A 15908-nucleotide genomic window follows, 5' to 3' on the forward strand; every position below is an offset into this window, starting at 1 on the left:
TCGGCTGTGAAAATCTCCAGCACAACTTAGAGTGACAAGGGAAGAATACAGTTAGCTATGAGTGCAACTGGATGCACCCAAAACCTGTAATTCAGAAGGGGTCAAAAACTAAATAAAGACCGGGAGGGATCTCGAGTAAATTGTTATGTTGGATGTATCCCAACAATAGAAATAAAATCCATTATTTTGGCAAGAGGTTACATTACATGGTCTTGTTTTGGCCTTCTAAATCAAATTCTAGGAGCATCGATCTAACTAAACAATCTCAGAGGGGTTCAACAATAGCCCAGCTTATGTAATAGAGCAAAAATACACCAGTGATTGGTCATAGTAAATTTCTGAACTTCCAAGGATTGGTTTCCACATCACTTGACTGCCAACATGGATCCTCAAAATTGGCAACAATGAGTCTCAAGTACAGATCTATTTGCCGTTCTCCTTTCCTTCAGAATTTTCTGTTTCTTGTTCTTTGCGAAACCCAAGCTCAGACAATTCTTGCTTTGCCATTAGGTTCCTGCATAGCCCCAGTCACATTCCTCAGCAAATTTCAAAGGAAAAGGAAAGAGAGAGAGAGAGGAGGGGGGGGGGGGGAGAGAGAAAAAAGCAGGAAGACAAGAAACTCACTTCTCCATGCGGCATTGCAAATATTTCTTTGAAAACTCTCTACATTTTCCTGAGTTATGGCCTGCAACTTTTAGACAATTAAGATACTCTTTTTTCTCCTGCAATTACATCCCAAACATGAATTAATTAAGCCAACACAAGATAGCTCTCTATTATAAGGAGTACAATAGATAGAAAAGTAAGGCCCTCTAAGTAGAATAGGCTTGAAACAGACAATCAAAGGGAAGTACCACGTCGCATTCATGATCATGATCCAAAGGAAATACTCCTTTTTCCGGAGGAACTGGTCTTGCACCTCTTGACCCACCAAATGAACCACCTGTGTAGAACAACTAGTACTGTTTCATAAATAGAAAAACTTCTTCCTCCTTCCCCATCCAATAAGGAAGGTTGTAAGAGGATTAAAATTTCTCCTATAACATAAATTGATATTATTGCATAGGTCCATAACAATATACATCAGGATCTACCTTTGATCTGGTACACATGCTCACTAAATCTCAGATCACAATTAAAAAGAACCAGGAGGGCTATTCAAAGAGTCATTTAAGTTTTTTTGACATTCAAAAGCTAATCGGCACTCCAATCACTCTTAATAGAACCAAAGATTCGTTAGATTAATAGTTCATTTCATTGTGAGAGTAACAGACAACAGTTGCCAATTCATATCCGTCCATCTTCTATCATTACATGCAGTAAATTATTTGTAATTAGGAATGCCTTATTGGAAGATTTCTGGTCAATTTAAAAAAAAATGGTTGGCATATCAGATATGTAACAGTGCACAACAAAATATCGGATCAAGAAAACAGGAAACTAGAAATTCTGATAAACAAGCTGATTATGCAAATTCTGAAGACACTGTTTTCTTCTGAGGAGCTCTGTGGACATATGCCAGTTCAATTTTAATCATCATTGATAATTCCTTAAATTTTGGCAAGTGAATCACAGCTGAGTAGGCCGAAGAAGAGTTAATCTCATATTTGTTGTCCAGCTTCACAAACTTGGGTTCCTATATTTTCTCTTTGACAATAGGAAAAAAAAATGAAAAACAAGGTCAGAAAACCTCCTAAAAGAAAAGGGTTATTTAATTTTATTTCAATTTTTAACCATCTTATCTTTAAAATACTATAGAGTTCTTAGTCATATGCACAATGACTATACAGCTTTACAGGTACTCAACTCTTGAGAGTCCAATGTCTCTATCCCCTTATCCCCCATTTATAGGCTTGTCATAGTGTTCTATATCATCCGAACCTATCAAAACCTATTCATACTGACCCTAGCGAAACAGAACATTGCTCTGAATCTTGAATTACCTATTAAAGTGAAACTTTACAATTTCCCCATCTCTAATTAATTTCAAAATGTCAACATCAATAACTGAATTCACCCACAAAAGAAAAGAGAAAGGCATCTCCACCTGCCAGAGGGGAAAAAAAAAAAAATTGTTGAATCTTCAAGTTGAAAAATACAATGCAGTAATTATTTATTTATTTTTTTTCTGAAAGAAGCAGAAATTATTTCTAGTTTTCTGATTCCCCTTCAATTTCTTTCAGCTCCTTCTGAAATATAAATGGTGCAAGCCTTTCTAGACCAACACCTAAAAGGCAAAACTAAAAACCAGCACATACTACCAGAAATTTTTTTATCGATACCTGCATGCCTTTCAAGACCAAGGCCTAAAAGGAAAAACTAAAAACCAGCACATAGCACCACAATTATTTTTTTTTTTTTAATTTTTATCAGTACCTGCATCCCATTATCATTCATATACCCTAGTTTAGGCAAACAAATAACATGCTACTGAATAGACTATAGGGGAAATTAGAAGAAAGTGAAGTGTATATCAGGTTTTCATTTCATCTCTCTGAATTTGCAAAAACAAAAGAAGTTAATAAGCCATGCAAAATAAAGAACTTGTACCAACAAGTAACAAGGAAAGGAAAAGCAAAGTGATTTGTACCAGCGCTCATCTTATTCTCTTGTTGTTCTGCAACCGACCGAAATGTGTCCCCCTTCTAGTCTGAAAGTCCTCGCAATGAACAGTGACAAAATTACAAATGAGGGACTGATAATAATTTAAATAATAAAAACAGAGGAAATTAAATGAACAGAGAAGTGAACCACAACACAACGTAATGTTAACTCAGAATGCCTTTATACTTCAATATCCCCATGATGAAAAGCATGATTCATAGTTCAAATTAGGTTAATTTTACTTTTCTTAAACAGTTGTATAACGATTTACAATTCATGACATAAGCCATCACATTTCACATGACACAATAATATGCTAATAATCACACCTCAAAATATACACTAAGAAATCCAAATCTATTAACTAGGGTCACCGACTCTCACAGATGGCAAAAGTGTACAGAACTCAAAGTTTTCTAGTCAAAAATTTTAATTGTGAAGGGTTCACAAACTTTTTTTTTTGTCCTTATTATTTCTACACAAATTAAAGACTAAATGAATACAGAATGAAAGCTAATAAACTAACAATACAATCAAGATTAATTATCATACTTTCAAAACCAATTACCCAACTGACAATCAACATTAGCACACTTGCTAATTCAGAATGACAATTGCAATCAAACGGCCCAAAACTTTTTCAATCAACTAAAAGTTTTGGGAAAAAAAAAGACTCCTTAATCCAACATGGCAACAACAATTCAAGAAGTGTTGCTTTTTAAAGCACCTTTAACTCAAACTATGCAATAATCCCACTTACAAGAACAAGACACTTCTAATTTTTTAACAACAGTTAATATACAAGTACATATCTAAGAATCTAAGTTATAATAATAGTTTAAACCCACATTTCGGACCTAAACCTAAGGCAAAGTTTAGATTAAGGGGGCATTTGGTTCACAGAGTGGTATGAGTTTGGAATCAGGAATGGGGTCAAGGTGGTATCGGGTTGGAACTTGATACTTAATACCATGTGTTTGGTTCAATTATGGAATAAAATCTCTCACTATTCCCTCCTTTTATTTCATACCTAAGGGAATGGAATGAGCCAAACCCACCTCCGCCCCCCCCCCCCAAGGTTTCTAAACCCCATACTTCATGGGTCTAAGGTATGGGTTTAAAATTCATACTTTTGACAACCAAACATATGGTATGGGTTTTAGTCATTCTAAACCCATACCTCATATCTATATTCCGCGAACCAAGCACCCCCTAATTTCTCTATCTTCTCCAACTCATTCCCTATATTGAGTATATTCTCACTATCCAACAAACCAACACCATCACGGCACCAGCACCGGCATCGCATCAACACTGCCACCATCTCCCTATTTCTTCCAAACTCACAATCCCACATCAACCAACCTAATCTGATCATCCACCAAAACAGAAATTAATCTCCCCATTGACCCGCCACCGAGAATAACTCAATTTGATCCTACACCAACTCTAATTGTATTATTCAAATACAACTCAAACTCCAAAACCTAATTTTTCTTTCTCCACTTCCATCAATTACATCGGAAACATCAACAATAACCAGTTGTAATACAAGAAGCAAGCCACTATTTACAAATTACCAAAAAAGACAGCAACTTTGAACACATTTAACCAAAGCAAATGAATTTGAAAAATACCCATTTGAATGGTCGACTTAATTTAAGATAATAAATGGTTTAAAATGCAAAACATTTAAAGTTCTAAACACATACCAAACTTCACACATAAAAACTCTAGAAAAAGAAAAAATAGCATATCAAAACACGATTGAACCTTTATTAGTAAAATTTCAATTGATGATTAAAGAAAATAAAGTATAGAAAAAGAAATTAAGGGGGGAAAAGAAGAAAAAGTATTAAAAATTACCAAGTGGGTGCATGAATTGTAGGCAATGAGCTTGAAATATTCTGGCGATCGTCAAGAAAGAATAGATGAAGAGTTTCAATAGTTTGGGTTACTAGTTAGGTAATTTGCTTAATTAGCATCGCTACTTGTTTCCCAAGCCACGTTTGTTTTTTGATTTTTATACTTTGAACTTGCTTTGGAGGGGGAGTGCTAGGTTTTCTCTTTGCTTAATCCGAAATTCCGAATGTTTGATTACTTTTTTTTTTTTTTTTTTTTTTTTTAAGGTTGGGGTCGGGGTTGGGTTTGGGTTTACAGGTTGACCCGACCAGATTTTGACCCAAAAATAATTTTGGGTCGGGTTCGTGTCAACCCATTTAAGTTTTCGTGTCGAAAATCTCAACCCTAACCCGCTCTTTTCGGGTCGGGTTTTCAGGTCGGGTCAAATTTTTGCCACCCGTAACCGAGTAGTATAAATTTAACAAATATAAAAGTGATGCATTTAAAAAAAACACCCATAAAAGAGAAGTGATGCAAGAAAAAAAAAAAACAAAGGGAGTATTAAACAGTATACATTTTTAGATATTAGACCAAGAGTTCGTGCTTTTTAGTCTAAATTTCTAAGAATAATCTTTATAATAACTATGTATAAAGCCCAATTATAGGAAAAGTGATGGGAAAGCACTTCAAAAAAAAAAAAAAAAAAAAAAAGCATTCAAGTGAAACCTTGGGTTCCAACTTCCAACCTTCAGGGTTTATAAATACAATATGTCTATGAACAATTTATCAAGAACTTTAGATACATGGACAAAATTGGCTACATGATCAAATGTTATCTACCTCCTTAAAATCAACATTCCTCCTGATTTTCAGGAGAATCAGAACTGACTATGCTGGTGCTCCTATTAATTTACCTATACTTACACTCTATTATATCTATAGTTCTATACAAATCTTAATAAAAGTATAAAAAGAAGTATGATTCGTGTTTGGTTTATATGTTGTTCTTCACTGCAATTACGCAATTGTTCTGCACGCAAGAAGTTTAGTAGCTTCACGTTGTTGAATCTGAATGGTAAGCTTGTCTCAGAAAAACCAAAAGCACTCGTCTTTGCTTGTGCAATAATCCTGGTTAAAAGTTTGACTCTAACACTTGGGTTGTTGAACTATAATCATAGTAGATTTCTTGGCGCTTCTTCCGTTGGGGAGAGAAGTTGCCTAAACCAAAAGAACGACAAAAACAGTAAGATAGGTAAGTAAAACTCACTAGGAGAAAAGCAAAAAAATTGAATTTGTTGTATAAAGGTGAATGATTTGGAGCAAGTTGTTGCATTTTAGCAAACAGTAAAATAATACTCATCATAGTAATTACTAAGTACTTACCACTCCAATGTGCCATTTTTGATCGCAAAAATCGTTGTAGGTTGAAGCATCCATCACCTGCAAAAAACAAAAGATTTAGAGACTTGTTACTATAAAGACCAAATACTTGGTGGAAATGTGGGGACTTAATTTCAATAAGAACAAAGTGGTTTCATTGTGGATTATATAGGGGAATATAGACGATTTCGAGAAAGTAGCGTGCCCCAAAAACTTGGGAATATTCTCGGATAATCATAAGGTGGGACTTCTTTGAAGAGATGGCTGAAAACTTAGGATTATCAAATGTCAACTTTTCTAAGAATAACCAATGAAATTTGATTTAATATGAAGTATTTGATTTTTGGTACTAGGTCTTGTCAATTTCACTTTGCTGACATCAAACTATAGTTGCGAAACCAATCAAAATTTGTGAAGACCACAATTTTGCTGATATACAAACAATTTAGAAATCAGTTTGGTAGCAGAGAGCTTACAACAGTATAAATTGGAGGAACTGTTAGTCCTCCTTGAGACTTCTCTGTCGGTATAACAGAAAAGCGTGGAGCCAAATCTTGTGAGCGGAATGTCCACCTGCAGAAGGCATTGGTGAGATTTTCCTTTACAAACATTAAGTTATCCATGAAAACCAAAAATGCACCTTTTTCAGAATAAGAAAGTTGATTCATACCCTATGTATAAGAAAATGCAATATTGCGCCCATTCTCGAACCAACAGCCTGATCCAGTAAGTCTCTGGAGAATCATCCACATTTATGTATATCTGAAATGACAAAATAATTAATTTACTCATACGTACACAGACTTCAAAGTTCTAAAAATCACAGGGTCAAGAAGACATACCGCTGCTTCTGCTAAAGCTACCAGCTGCATTGCCACCCGAAATTTCCTGTAATGCAAAACATACAGCAACCAGTTAAATAAAGGAAGCAAACTACTGGCAGAATGCTTTATGATAGAAAATAATGATACACTCTTCACTAAGAAATGCAACGAAAGAAACATCACTATGGTGATGATGGGGCCTATTATGTAGGGACGAAGGAAGTTACAGAGTTATAGCCACATACTTAAACATGACATATTTTGAACGCACTGCATCATGCATAGCACGAACATCATCATCTTCTATAACACTGAGCTGCTCTCTCAGAGACATCAAGTTCTGAGATATGTGGTGGAAGATCACCGAAAATGAAATGAAGTAGTTGAGCAGCAAAAGGGCCTGAACCATCAAGTCAACAATTCATCATCAAATTGTAGTTTAAAAAAACCTATCTAGAATCATTTACAAAAACAATGCAAATCAAGATGTTATAAATAATGTACTTACAGTAAAATATGGTACAGAAGCTCTATAACCAACAAGAGTCAGGTAAAATATACACCCAAGTGCAGCTGTAGTTCGTCTCTCATATGATGACAGATGCTCGCAAAGGATGCAGTAACCATGAGCAATGAGCAGGAAGGACACAAAAGAAGCTGTCTGAAAAAGGACTCCGGTTACATACACCCCAAAGGACATCCATAGGGAACATACTTCGGAATAAAAGCAAGAATACCTGCATATACATAAATAATTCGGATGAAATGTGTGATCATCAATAATAGTACAGTACTGCAGACCTGCAGTTATGCAAAAATGATCCAGAAAACTTTGTGGCATCCATTTTGCGCGTAAAGTTCCTTGAATCTAATCAAACTTCCCACATTAGGCAGGAGCCTCATGCACTTAGTGGTGGTTTCTGTTTATCAATACTCAAAGTTCATATATTAAAAGCTCATAATTTACCACAGTAAATTATTAACAACTTGTGCATACAATTCCACAAGGAGTAGGCCAGGAAGATGCAAACTTCTTATAACTTTCATCAGTTTAATCCTTTGGGAATCATTTTAGTAGCAACAATTTCGCAACTAGAGAGTTTATACATTCATTAATTCTTATAGCAAATCACCATGGTATATGCATTAGTCCATTAAATCATCGGTACCGATAACATATTAACATTTGCTTGGTTATTATACCAAGTGAAAAGACCTAGGTGCTCATATTTTACCTTATAATCTATTTGTGTATTCAATAGATGTTTATAATCTGTATATAGAAATTTATTAATCCAGAAATATAATCAGAAAAGAAAATTACAATCAGAAACATTATCTAAGTAATATGTTGAGGAAAATTATAATCAGAAAATAAAACTAAATTAAATGAAAATCCTAAGAAACGGATTGAAACATACCAAAAGAGGAATGATAGCATAAGCTGCAATGTTTTAATTAACGGAACTGATGCCAACGTCCATTGCAGATTATTATTCTGTTATTGTCATAATCCAGAAAAAAATAAATATCAGACAAATAAAAAGAAACTAAATAACGTACAAAAAAAATTAAAATTTTAAAAATAAAATCCCTCCCACATGATTAATTAAGCTTCAACTACTCTATCCCAAAACTCAAAACAATCCATATTGCATGACTTTTTCCGTTTAAAATAAATTCAACAATAACACCAAATAAAACAAAATACAACCAGCAAAAAAATTAGAAATTTAATTAACTTCCTAAGAACCAATACTGGAATTTTTTTTCCCCATATTTAAACATCTTTATAATTTAGTCAATAAAAAAACATGAAGTGGGTCGGTCCAAAACAAACCCGCCAATTAGAGATATCAAAAACTGAACCAAACTAATCTGACTTGACATGACGACATAACTAACAACCATCCCAACATGACTCGATTAAACATGAGTTCATGACCCAACCCGAACACCCAATTTGACAGCTCTGCCGTGAACACGTAAAATCAAATGCAACAAAAAATACAAGAAAAGAACCTGAAGATGGCGGTTTCGCCAGGTGAGAAAAGCCCAGGAAAGACAAGAAACAAACCAAACGGAAGACAAAGTAAAATAAAGAGAAGGAAGAGGACGATATGATTCATTAACACCCCAAGACATATTGCTAACTTGATGCATTTGAATTTGCAATATTACAAAGTTTTCCAACTCCGTACAAATGAAAGAGAATTTGGGATTAATATAAATACAAGTGTATAATTTGTTAAGTACGACTTGTATTTGAAATGGATTAGGGAAAGAAAAAGGATTGTGTAAGGCACTATAAAAAAAGGAGGGAGTCACGTCTTGTTAATTAAAGATTGGTATGACTTGCAGACATGTTGTAGTAGTGTCCCTTAAATAGGTGCATCAACTCCACCTTCAACTAACCATATTGTACAAGGATTTGGAACATTGTTTTATGACTTTTGAGGCATTTCGTCATGAAATCGATACTCGTATTAAATTAGTGTATCTTGTTTATGTCGATGTGTATTTGTTTGTGAAATTTTTGGAAATTAGTATGTGGGATTGACTTTTGTTTTGAGACACGTTTTGAGAGATATAATTTTGGTTAGTTTTCGTTAAAAGTCCAATTCAACCCAAAGCTTAAGCGGGTGATTGAAGCTCAGAGTTGGTTTATATACGCTACGCGCTATACTATGTTAAAGAGCCAACTTAACCAAAAGTTTAAGCGGATAGTTGAAGCTCAGTGTTAGATTTCGGAAAACCTAGTACGATAAGGATACAAAATATATACAAATATTATCCTACTCTGCGACAAATATTATCATAACTATAATATCTATCACTCAGTATTGACGTTATACTCTATTAGTTTCTTTTCTTAGAATTACCGAAAGATCGAGTTTTCTTAGGGTGGAGATTAATATATACTAGTTTTGTGTCTGGGCGATGCCTAGATTGTTGATAAATTTTTTGGTTTGAATGTTAAAAACGGTCTTATAATCTCTTCTGATAATGCTAGATATTTAGACATACAATATCATATTTCTTATTTATATAATAATTGTACTTTTGTAGTTTTGTTTGAAAATAGTTTTTGATGTTATATTGACTTGAAATTATTTTTATTGAACTTTGATTATTTTTACTGAATTGAAAGTATTTAATTGCTAAACTAAAATTATTTTTGCTAATTAAAACTTATTTTTATTGATTCTCTATTATTTTTAAAAATAAATTAAATATATAATATATTAAAGAACTTTTTAAAACAGAACTTTTTAAAACAAATTTTATGATGGAATTAGAACTGAGTTATAGGATATTTATTTATTAAAAGTTATGATTAATTTTGTATATGTGAAATATTAGAAATATATCAATAATAAAACATTTTTATCCTAAAAAATCTATCCAAAATTCTCTTCCTTGGCTCGACACTTGGCATTTTCCTTGGCTCGACACTTGGCGAAAAACTGGAATGCCAAGTGTCATTGTCTCGTAGTCTGGCTGCGAGACCGACTTTAATTATTAATGACTAGTTTTGTGCCTGGGCGATGCCCAGGTTGTTTATTGAACTTTTTGATAAACCTTTTGGCTTGAATGTTAAATACGGTCATATAATTACTTTTGATATTGCAGGATATTTAGACAACGATATCATACTCAAATTATTTTTAAAAGTATTTTTACCAGTCAAACTTATTTTTACTAATTCTCTACTATTTTGAATATATTACAAATGGATCTTATTTTAAAGAACTTTTTAAAATGAATATGATGATGAAAATAGAATCAAGCTATAGGATATTTATTAAAAGTTATGATTAATTTTGTATACATGAATATTAGAATTCTTTCGATAATAAAACTCTATACAACAATTTTATCTTAAAAAATTTATCCAAAAATCGATTACTTAATAATACTATTATCTCATACATGGCGCGACACTTGGCGAAAAACTGGAATGCCAAGTGTTGCAGTCTCGTGGCCTGGCTGCGAGACCGGCTTTATTTATTAGTGACTAGTTTAGTGCCTGTTTATCCCAGATGGTATATAAGATTTAAGATAAACTTTTGGTGTGAATATTAAATACGGTCATATAATCCCTTTTGATCGATAACTTATATAGTAGTGTACTTTTTTGTAGTTTTGCTTGTAAATAGATATATATATATATATATATATATATATATATATATATATATATATATATATATATATATATATATGTTATTATTGACTTGAATTATTTATATTGAACTTAAATTATTTTTACTGAACTGAAAGTATTTTTAGCTAACTAAAATTATTTTTTACTGAACTTAAATTATGTTATTGTTAACTTGAAATTATTTTTATTGAACTTAAATTACTTTTACTGAACGGAAAGTATTTTTTTACCAATATTCACGATTAATTTTTTAAATAAATTAAATATATTATAAATGGATCTTATTTTAAAGAACTGTTTAAACGAATTTTATGATGAAAATAGAATTGAGTTATAGGATATTTATTAAAATTATGATTAATTTTGTATATATGAAATATTAGATGTATATCGATAATAAAACTCTATACAATAATTTTATCTGAAAAAAGTTATCTAAAATTCGCTTTTTTAGCATCATATGTTGCACAATAAAACCTATTGTTGCCTACGTGGCGCAACACTTGGCGAAAAACTGGAATGACAAGTGTCGTTGTCTCGTGGTGTGGCTGCGAGACCGACTTTATCTATTAGTGATATATGACGTGATATGATATAATATTAATATCTCACCAATTGTGATGACAATATATTTAAAAAAAAAAACATATAAATTGTAGTTGGTGCAAAACTTGTAAAAGTGGATGAATTTATATGAAGCATGTAATTAGTTTTCAACATACAAATATTGTACGTTATTGTAACATATTTTTTCTCCCATAAAAAGGGTCGTCTATTGTTCTTTTTTCCTTCCATTAAAAAAAAATATTGTAACGTTATTGTAAACATATCTTGTGGCATCCATATTATTTTCATTACCGACTTCATTATTCTTTTTTAACTTATAGTGTATATCCTTCACACTAAATATTTTTCATTTTATGCTCGTCCAAAAATAATAACTTGTATAGTTCTAGCCGTTGATGCTCAATTATTTTATAGCAACATGTAAAGATATTCTGATAATCTAATCCAATAGAATCCTATACACGTTGACCCATTCAATTTAATTAGATATTATCCAATAATTAACTTGCTATGCTTAGAAGCGGTAAACTCTACTTAATTAAAAAAATAATAATAAAACTACCAAACTTTTGTTAATTTAATTATGTTGTTACTAGGTTAGAACCCGTGCATGCACGATTTATATAAAATCTATTTTTATAATTTGTACATTTTTAAAAAAAATGAATAAATATAAATAAGAATTATGCATCTTGTAGAAAAATATTTGTAATTTTATAGTTTTAGATTTTCATCAAAATTATGATATAATACCTATTCAACGTCGCCTAATACATATTTTAATGTAGCAATCCATTTATTAGTGTGCTATTTACTACTGTTTTATTTTTTAAAGATAAATTGATAGGTTGTATTTGTAATGTAGAAGCTTCTAATATTCAAATTTTAAAATTGTCAAATATGATAGCTCCAAAAATAAATAAATAAATAAAAATGACTCACCTTGTATTTAGGCGGAAAAAAATTTATTATGTGAGTGACATGTGGACAGTGATGATGTCAGCAACGTTTTGTTTTAGTAATAGTTAATAAATTTTAGAAATCAAACATACAAAGATGGTGAACCATGTTTGTAGGATAGATGCACTTGAATGAAGTTGTCACGTATAACAAAATCGCTTTCTCTTTTATTTTTTTCTAACTAATTGTACATCATTTACTTGAAAAATATGAGACAAATCCACGCAAATACGAAATTCATGAAACATATGGTCGGAAATAAGCAACATTTACTAGATCATCAAAAGAGTTCCTCACTTTTAATATAAAGAAATGAATGTTATATTCAAAGCAACAAGTGTTGGGAATACTCCAATCCTTAGACTATGTATTATCCGTACTATTGTATAGTTACATGCAATATACTCCCTTGATCGAAATTAGATTTTCATTTATTTGAATTTTCAGATTGAAGTTATACATTCCGAATGAGTGAAAATAAGGTGAGAAAACAAAGCAGGATTGACACAAAGTCCTAACTAGGTAACCCCGTTATATCAAGTATAAATGTGAATGATATTCGATGCTCCTCCATGTGGAATTGATTTAAGCATGAGCCAAAATTAATTTCCTTACAAGGGTTTAATTAGGGGGAGGGATCGAGGAGGGGCGAGGGATCGTTTTGCAGTGTTGAGTCATCATTATACTTATAATGGAAATAATACATTAATCTTTTCATAACATTATAAAAATAATTACTTCCTTCGTTACATATTAGTTGCAACTTTAGGGTATTATTTGTGAGACATAAAAGATTCTAAAGTTGCAACTAATATATAATGGAGGAGGAAGTAGTATTTTGATCCATATATGTGGTTATTAGTTTAGGAAATAAACATTTTCTTTGTTTCTAAAAGCTTGACTCATTTGACTTGTTGCACTATTTTCAATGTGTATATTATTTTAATATATATAAACTTTCAATTACATTTAAGTGAATATATTTATTAAAAAATAGGGTTAAACTTTTAAGAGATTCAAGCACACATCTAACACATGCTAAAACTTTTATAAATATTATGAAATACAACCATAGTTATTCTATTTTGACTACATAAATAGTAACTGAGTCAATATTAAAAAAAAAAAAAAAAAAAAAAAAAAACAGATGTAAACGTATGTAATTAGTAAAACTTAAATATTATATCAAAGTTGATGAACTATATAACCTCAAATAATAATATTGTTTAAAGATTGATGGCGTAAGATATGCCAAGAACTAGAAAGATTGCTAACCTCTCCCCTTCTTTAAAGTAATAAAAATTACATACGTACTATGTTAGATTCATATAATTGTAATTTGGGCAGACAAGTTTCTTATTTATTTATATATTTTAGTTAACAAAAACAATAAATTGAAAATTCAGCAATACGCAATGTCACCGACTCTTGTACTAAAATGGGGGTTGACCCAATTTTAATTCGTGGCTTGAGATACAAAACTAGTACATATATTGAGAAAACAGTTATGAAAATGGACCACCAAACCAAACTAAGTTTGTGGCAAAAATAACTAAATTTGTGTTATTTGACTTATTTACATTATTATTATTATTATTATTATTATTATTATTATTATTATTATTAGGCCTTAACAAAAGAGGTATTCTTGTTTACTAACTTTTTATGCAGTTGAACATAAAATTAAATAAGAAGAAATATAAAGTCATTAGGTAAACAAACTCACTACTCATTATATACCTTAAGTTTCATTTGGAAATTCAGCCACTCCATATTAAACCCTCATGAAGAAACAGTTTAGGAATTTCAATTTCAAATTTAAATTGGACCAATCAAATAGATAACCAAAAATTTTAAGTGGATTTGTATAGATAACCAATTAACTTAACATAATATAGAGTTCTAGATGATTATAAACTTACTGTGATGAGATTTCTTTTTTTTTTTTTTTTTTACCCAGCTAATTACAATTATATGTGAGTGTGTTAATGTGTTTTTAACCCAAAATTCATTTATAGGCACTGATACACGTAGATACTTGGTACATTACAAGTTATTTACATACACTAGGGTGTATATTAGTATAAGTTACATGCGCTCTAATGCGTAATAGAGGTTCTACAAATACAAAGGGTGTTATCTTGATTGGAAATTTATACTATCTCCGTTTCATATTTTTTGCAACTTTTAGGTATTATTTGTGAGATATAAAATATTTCAAAGTTATAAAAAATATGAAACAGAGGTAGTACAAGTATGTTTGTTTTAATATTTTAAATATGATTTTTGATTTGTTTGAAATATGATTGTATTTCCACAGTAATACTTCCTCTATTTCTTTTTAGTTACAACAATTTTCATTTTACATTAGCTAGTGCATTATTTCAATCACTCATAAATTATAACTTTAAATATCAATAGGTTGGTAAGGAGTATTATGAATAATATATAAGATAAGATAAATTTAATAAGATTTCACGTGACTAAATCTTTTGTTATTTACAATCATTAAATTCGTTAAAATAGAGTCAAAGTGTAGCAAGTAAAAACAAAAGAATTAGAGGGAGAAGCATGTTCAAGATTGATAACTATTTCAAGCAATGTCTTTCAAAAATAACAATAATTTCAAGCAGACACTAGCATCGGCCCATTGATTGTCCCAGATCTAAAGAAGATGGGCTGTCAAACTTATCAAGCCCATAATGGAAGCCATATACCATCAAACTTTAAAAATTAATTCCGGCCCAAACAATCATATTCTTGGTTTGCCTAAAGCCCATTGATCCCAGCCTGGGATTTTCTCCCAAGTCCAAAAAACGAGATCGAAGATTCGAAGCAATGGCCGTTGAATTCGCCAAGAAAACGAACCTGCACATTTTTTATTGACTACTGTCTACTGCTGATGTTTAGATTAGATGTTGTGATTCTTGTGTGATTAATTATTCAATCCATTTCCTAAAGTTTTACTTATTGTTACTCTTTATGTTGTTTTAAAATATTACTACTATTATATAAATTAGATTAAAGCCCGTGTGATGCACGATTTTCTCATCTAAGATTTTTAATTATTTGATTTATTGTATTTAATAATTTCAGACAAAATTACAAAAGTTTATTATTTATTTTTTTATTACTATAATTTATAATGAATTTATTAAATTTAAATAAATTGTAAATATGATATTTTTCTGTTATATAAAATCTTTAATGCAAATGATAAATTTTTAATAATTTAAATCTTTAATTCATTGTTTTACCAAACCAACCTACTACATCAATGGATAAATTGAACTGTGAAATGTTAGCCAAACTGAAATTGATATAAATTAAATCTTTACATTTATATAAAATAAATCTATACATTTACCAATAAATGAAAAATTGTTGCGATGTAAAATCAAATCTATGCATTGGACTTTTGTCATCATCTCCAAAAATAACCAAAGCCATCCATATATTAAGTATACAACATCTAATACCGTATGTCATTACATAAACAAATAATCGTTAAGTGTCCTAAATAAATACAATGTAACTAATAATTACAAATATAAATTTAAACA

At 30.9% G+C, this 15908-nt stretch overlaps 2 protein-coding genes across 2 annotated transcripts; both read right to left on the minus strand.

Annotated features, from left to right (window-relative positions):
* Nucleotides 1-131: 131 nt before the first annotated feature.
* LOC110729842 (cytochrome c oxidase assembly protein COX19-like) lies at nt 132-4598 on the minus strand. Its single transcript, XM_021909622.1, has 5 exons — nt 4471-4598; nt 2591-2650; nt 855-943; nt 625-722; nt 132-514 (listed from the first exon to the last, which is right to left on the minus strand). Exons 2-5 carry the CDS (start codon nt 2598-2600, stop codon nt 424-426), a joined length of 288 nt encoding a protein of 95 aa, XP_021765314.1. The 5' UTR covers nt 2601-2650; nt 4471-4598; the 3' UTR covers nt 132-423.
* LOC110729841 lies at nt 854-9037 on the minus strand. The gene is made up of 11 exons (XM_021909621.1): nt 8673-9037; nt 8072-8148; nt 7159-7387; nt 6896-7050; nt 6669-6714; nt 6497-6588; nt 6303-6399; nt 5830-5886; nt 4471-5664; nt 2591-2650; nt 854-943 (listed from the first exon to the last, which is right to left on the minus strand). Exons 1-9 carry the CDS (start codon nt 8811-8813, stop codon nt 5593-5595), a joined length of 966 nt encoding a protein of 321 aa, XP_021765313.1. The 5' UTR covers nt 8814-9037; the 3' UTR covers nt 854-943; nt 2591-2650; nt 4471-5592.
* Nucleotides 9038-15908: the final 6871 nt, after the last annotated feature.

Source organism: Chenopodium quinoa, unplaced genomic scaffold (assembly GCF_001683475.1).
Source record: "Chenopodium quinoa cultivar QQ74 unplaced genomic scaffold, ASM168347v1, whole genome shotgun sequence".
NCBI classification, from domain to species: Eukaryota; Viridiplantae; Streptophyta; class Magnoliopsida; order Caryophyllales; family Amaranthaceae; genus Chenopodium; species Chenopodium quinoa.

What these genes read in the sequence shown, in the direction of transcription:
- LOC110729842 (XM_021909622.1), bottom strand. An exon ending in ATGATCATGAATGCGACGTG is followed by an intron (nt 723 to 854) that starts GTACTTCCCTTT and finishes ATGTAATTGCAG; the next exon opens with GAGAAAAAAGAGTATCTTAA. An exon ending in TTGCAATGCCGCATGGAGAA is followed by an intron (nt 515 to 624) that starts GTGAGTTTCTTG and finishes GGGGCTATGCAG; the next exon opens with GAACCTAATGGCAAAGCAAG.
- LOC110729841 (XM_021909621.1), bottom strand. Translation starts at nt 8,813, where the DNA reads ATGCATCAAGTTAGCAATATGTCTTGGGGTGTTAATGAATCATATCGT. An exon ending in GGCGAAACCGCCATCTTCAG is followed by an intron (nt 8,149 to 8,672) that starts GTTCTTTTCTTG and finishes TGACAATAACAG; the next exon opens with AATAATAATCTGCAATGGAC. An exon ending in TTCCTCCAATTTATACTGTT is followed by an intron (nt 5,887 to 6,302) that starts GTAAGCTCTCTG and finishes TGTTTTTTGCAG; the next exon opens with GTGATGGATGCTTCAACCTA.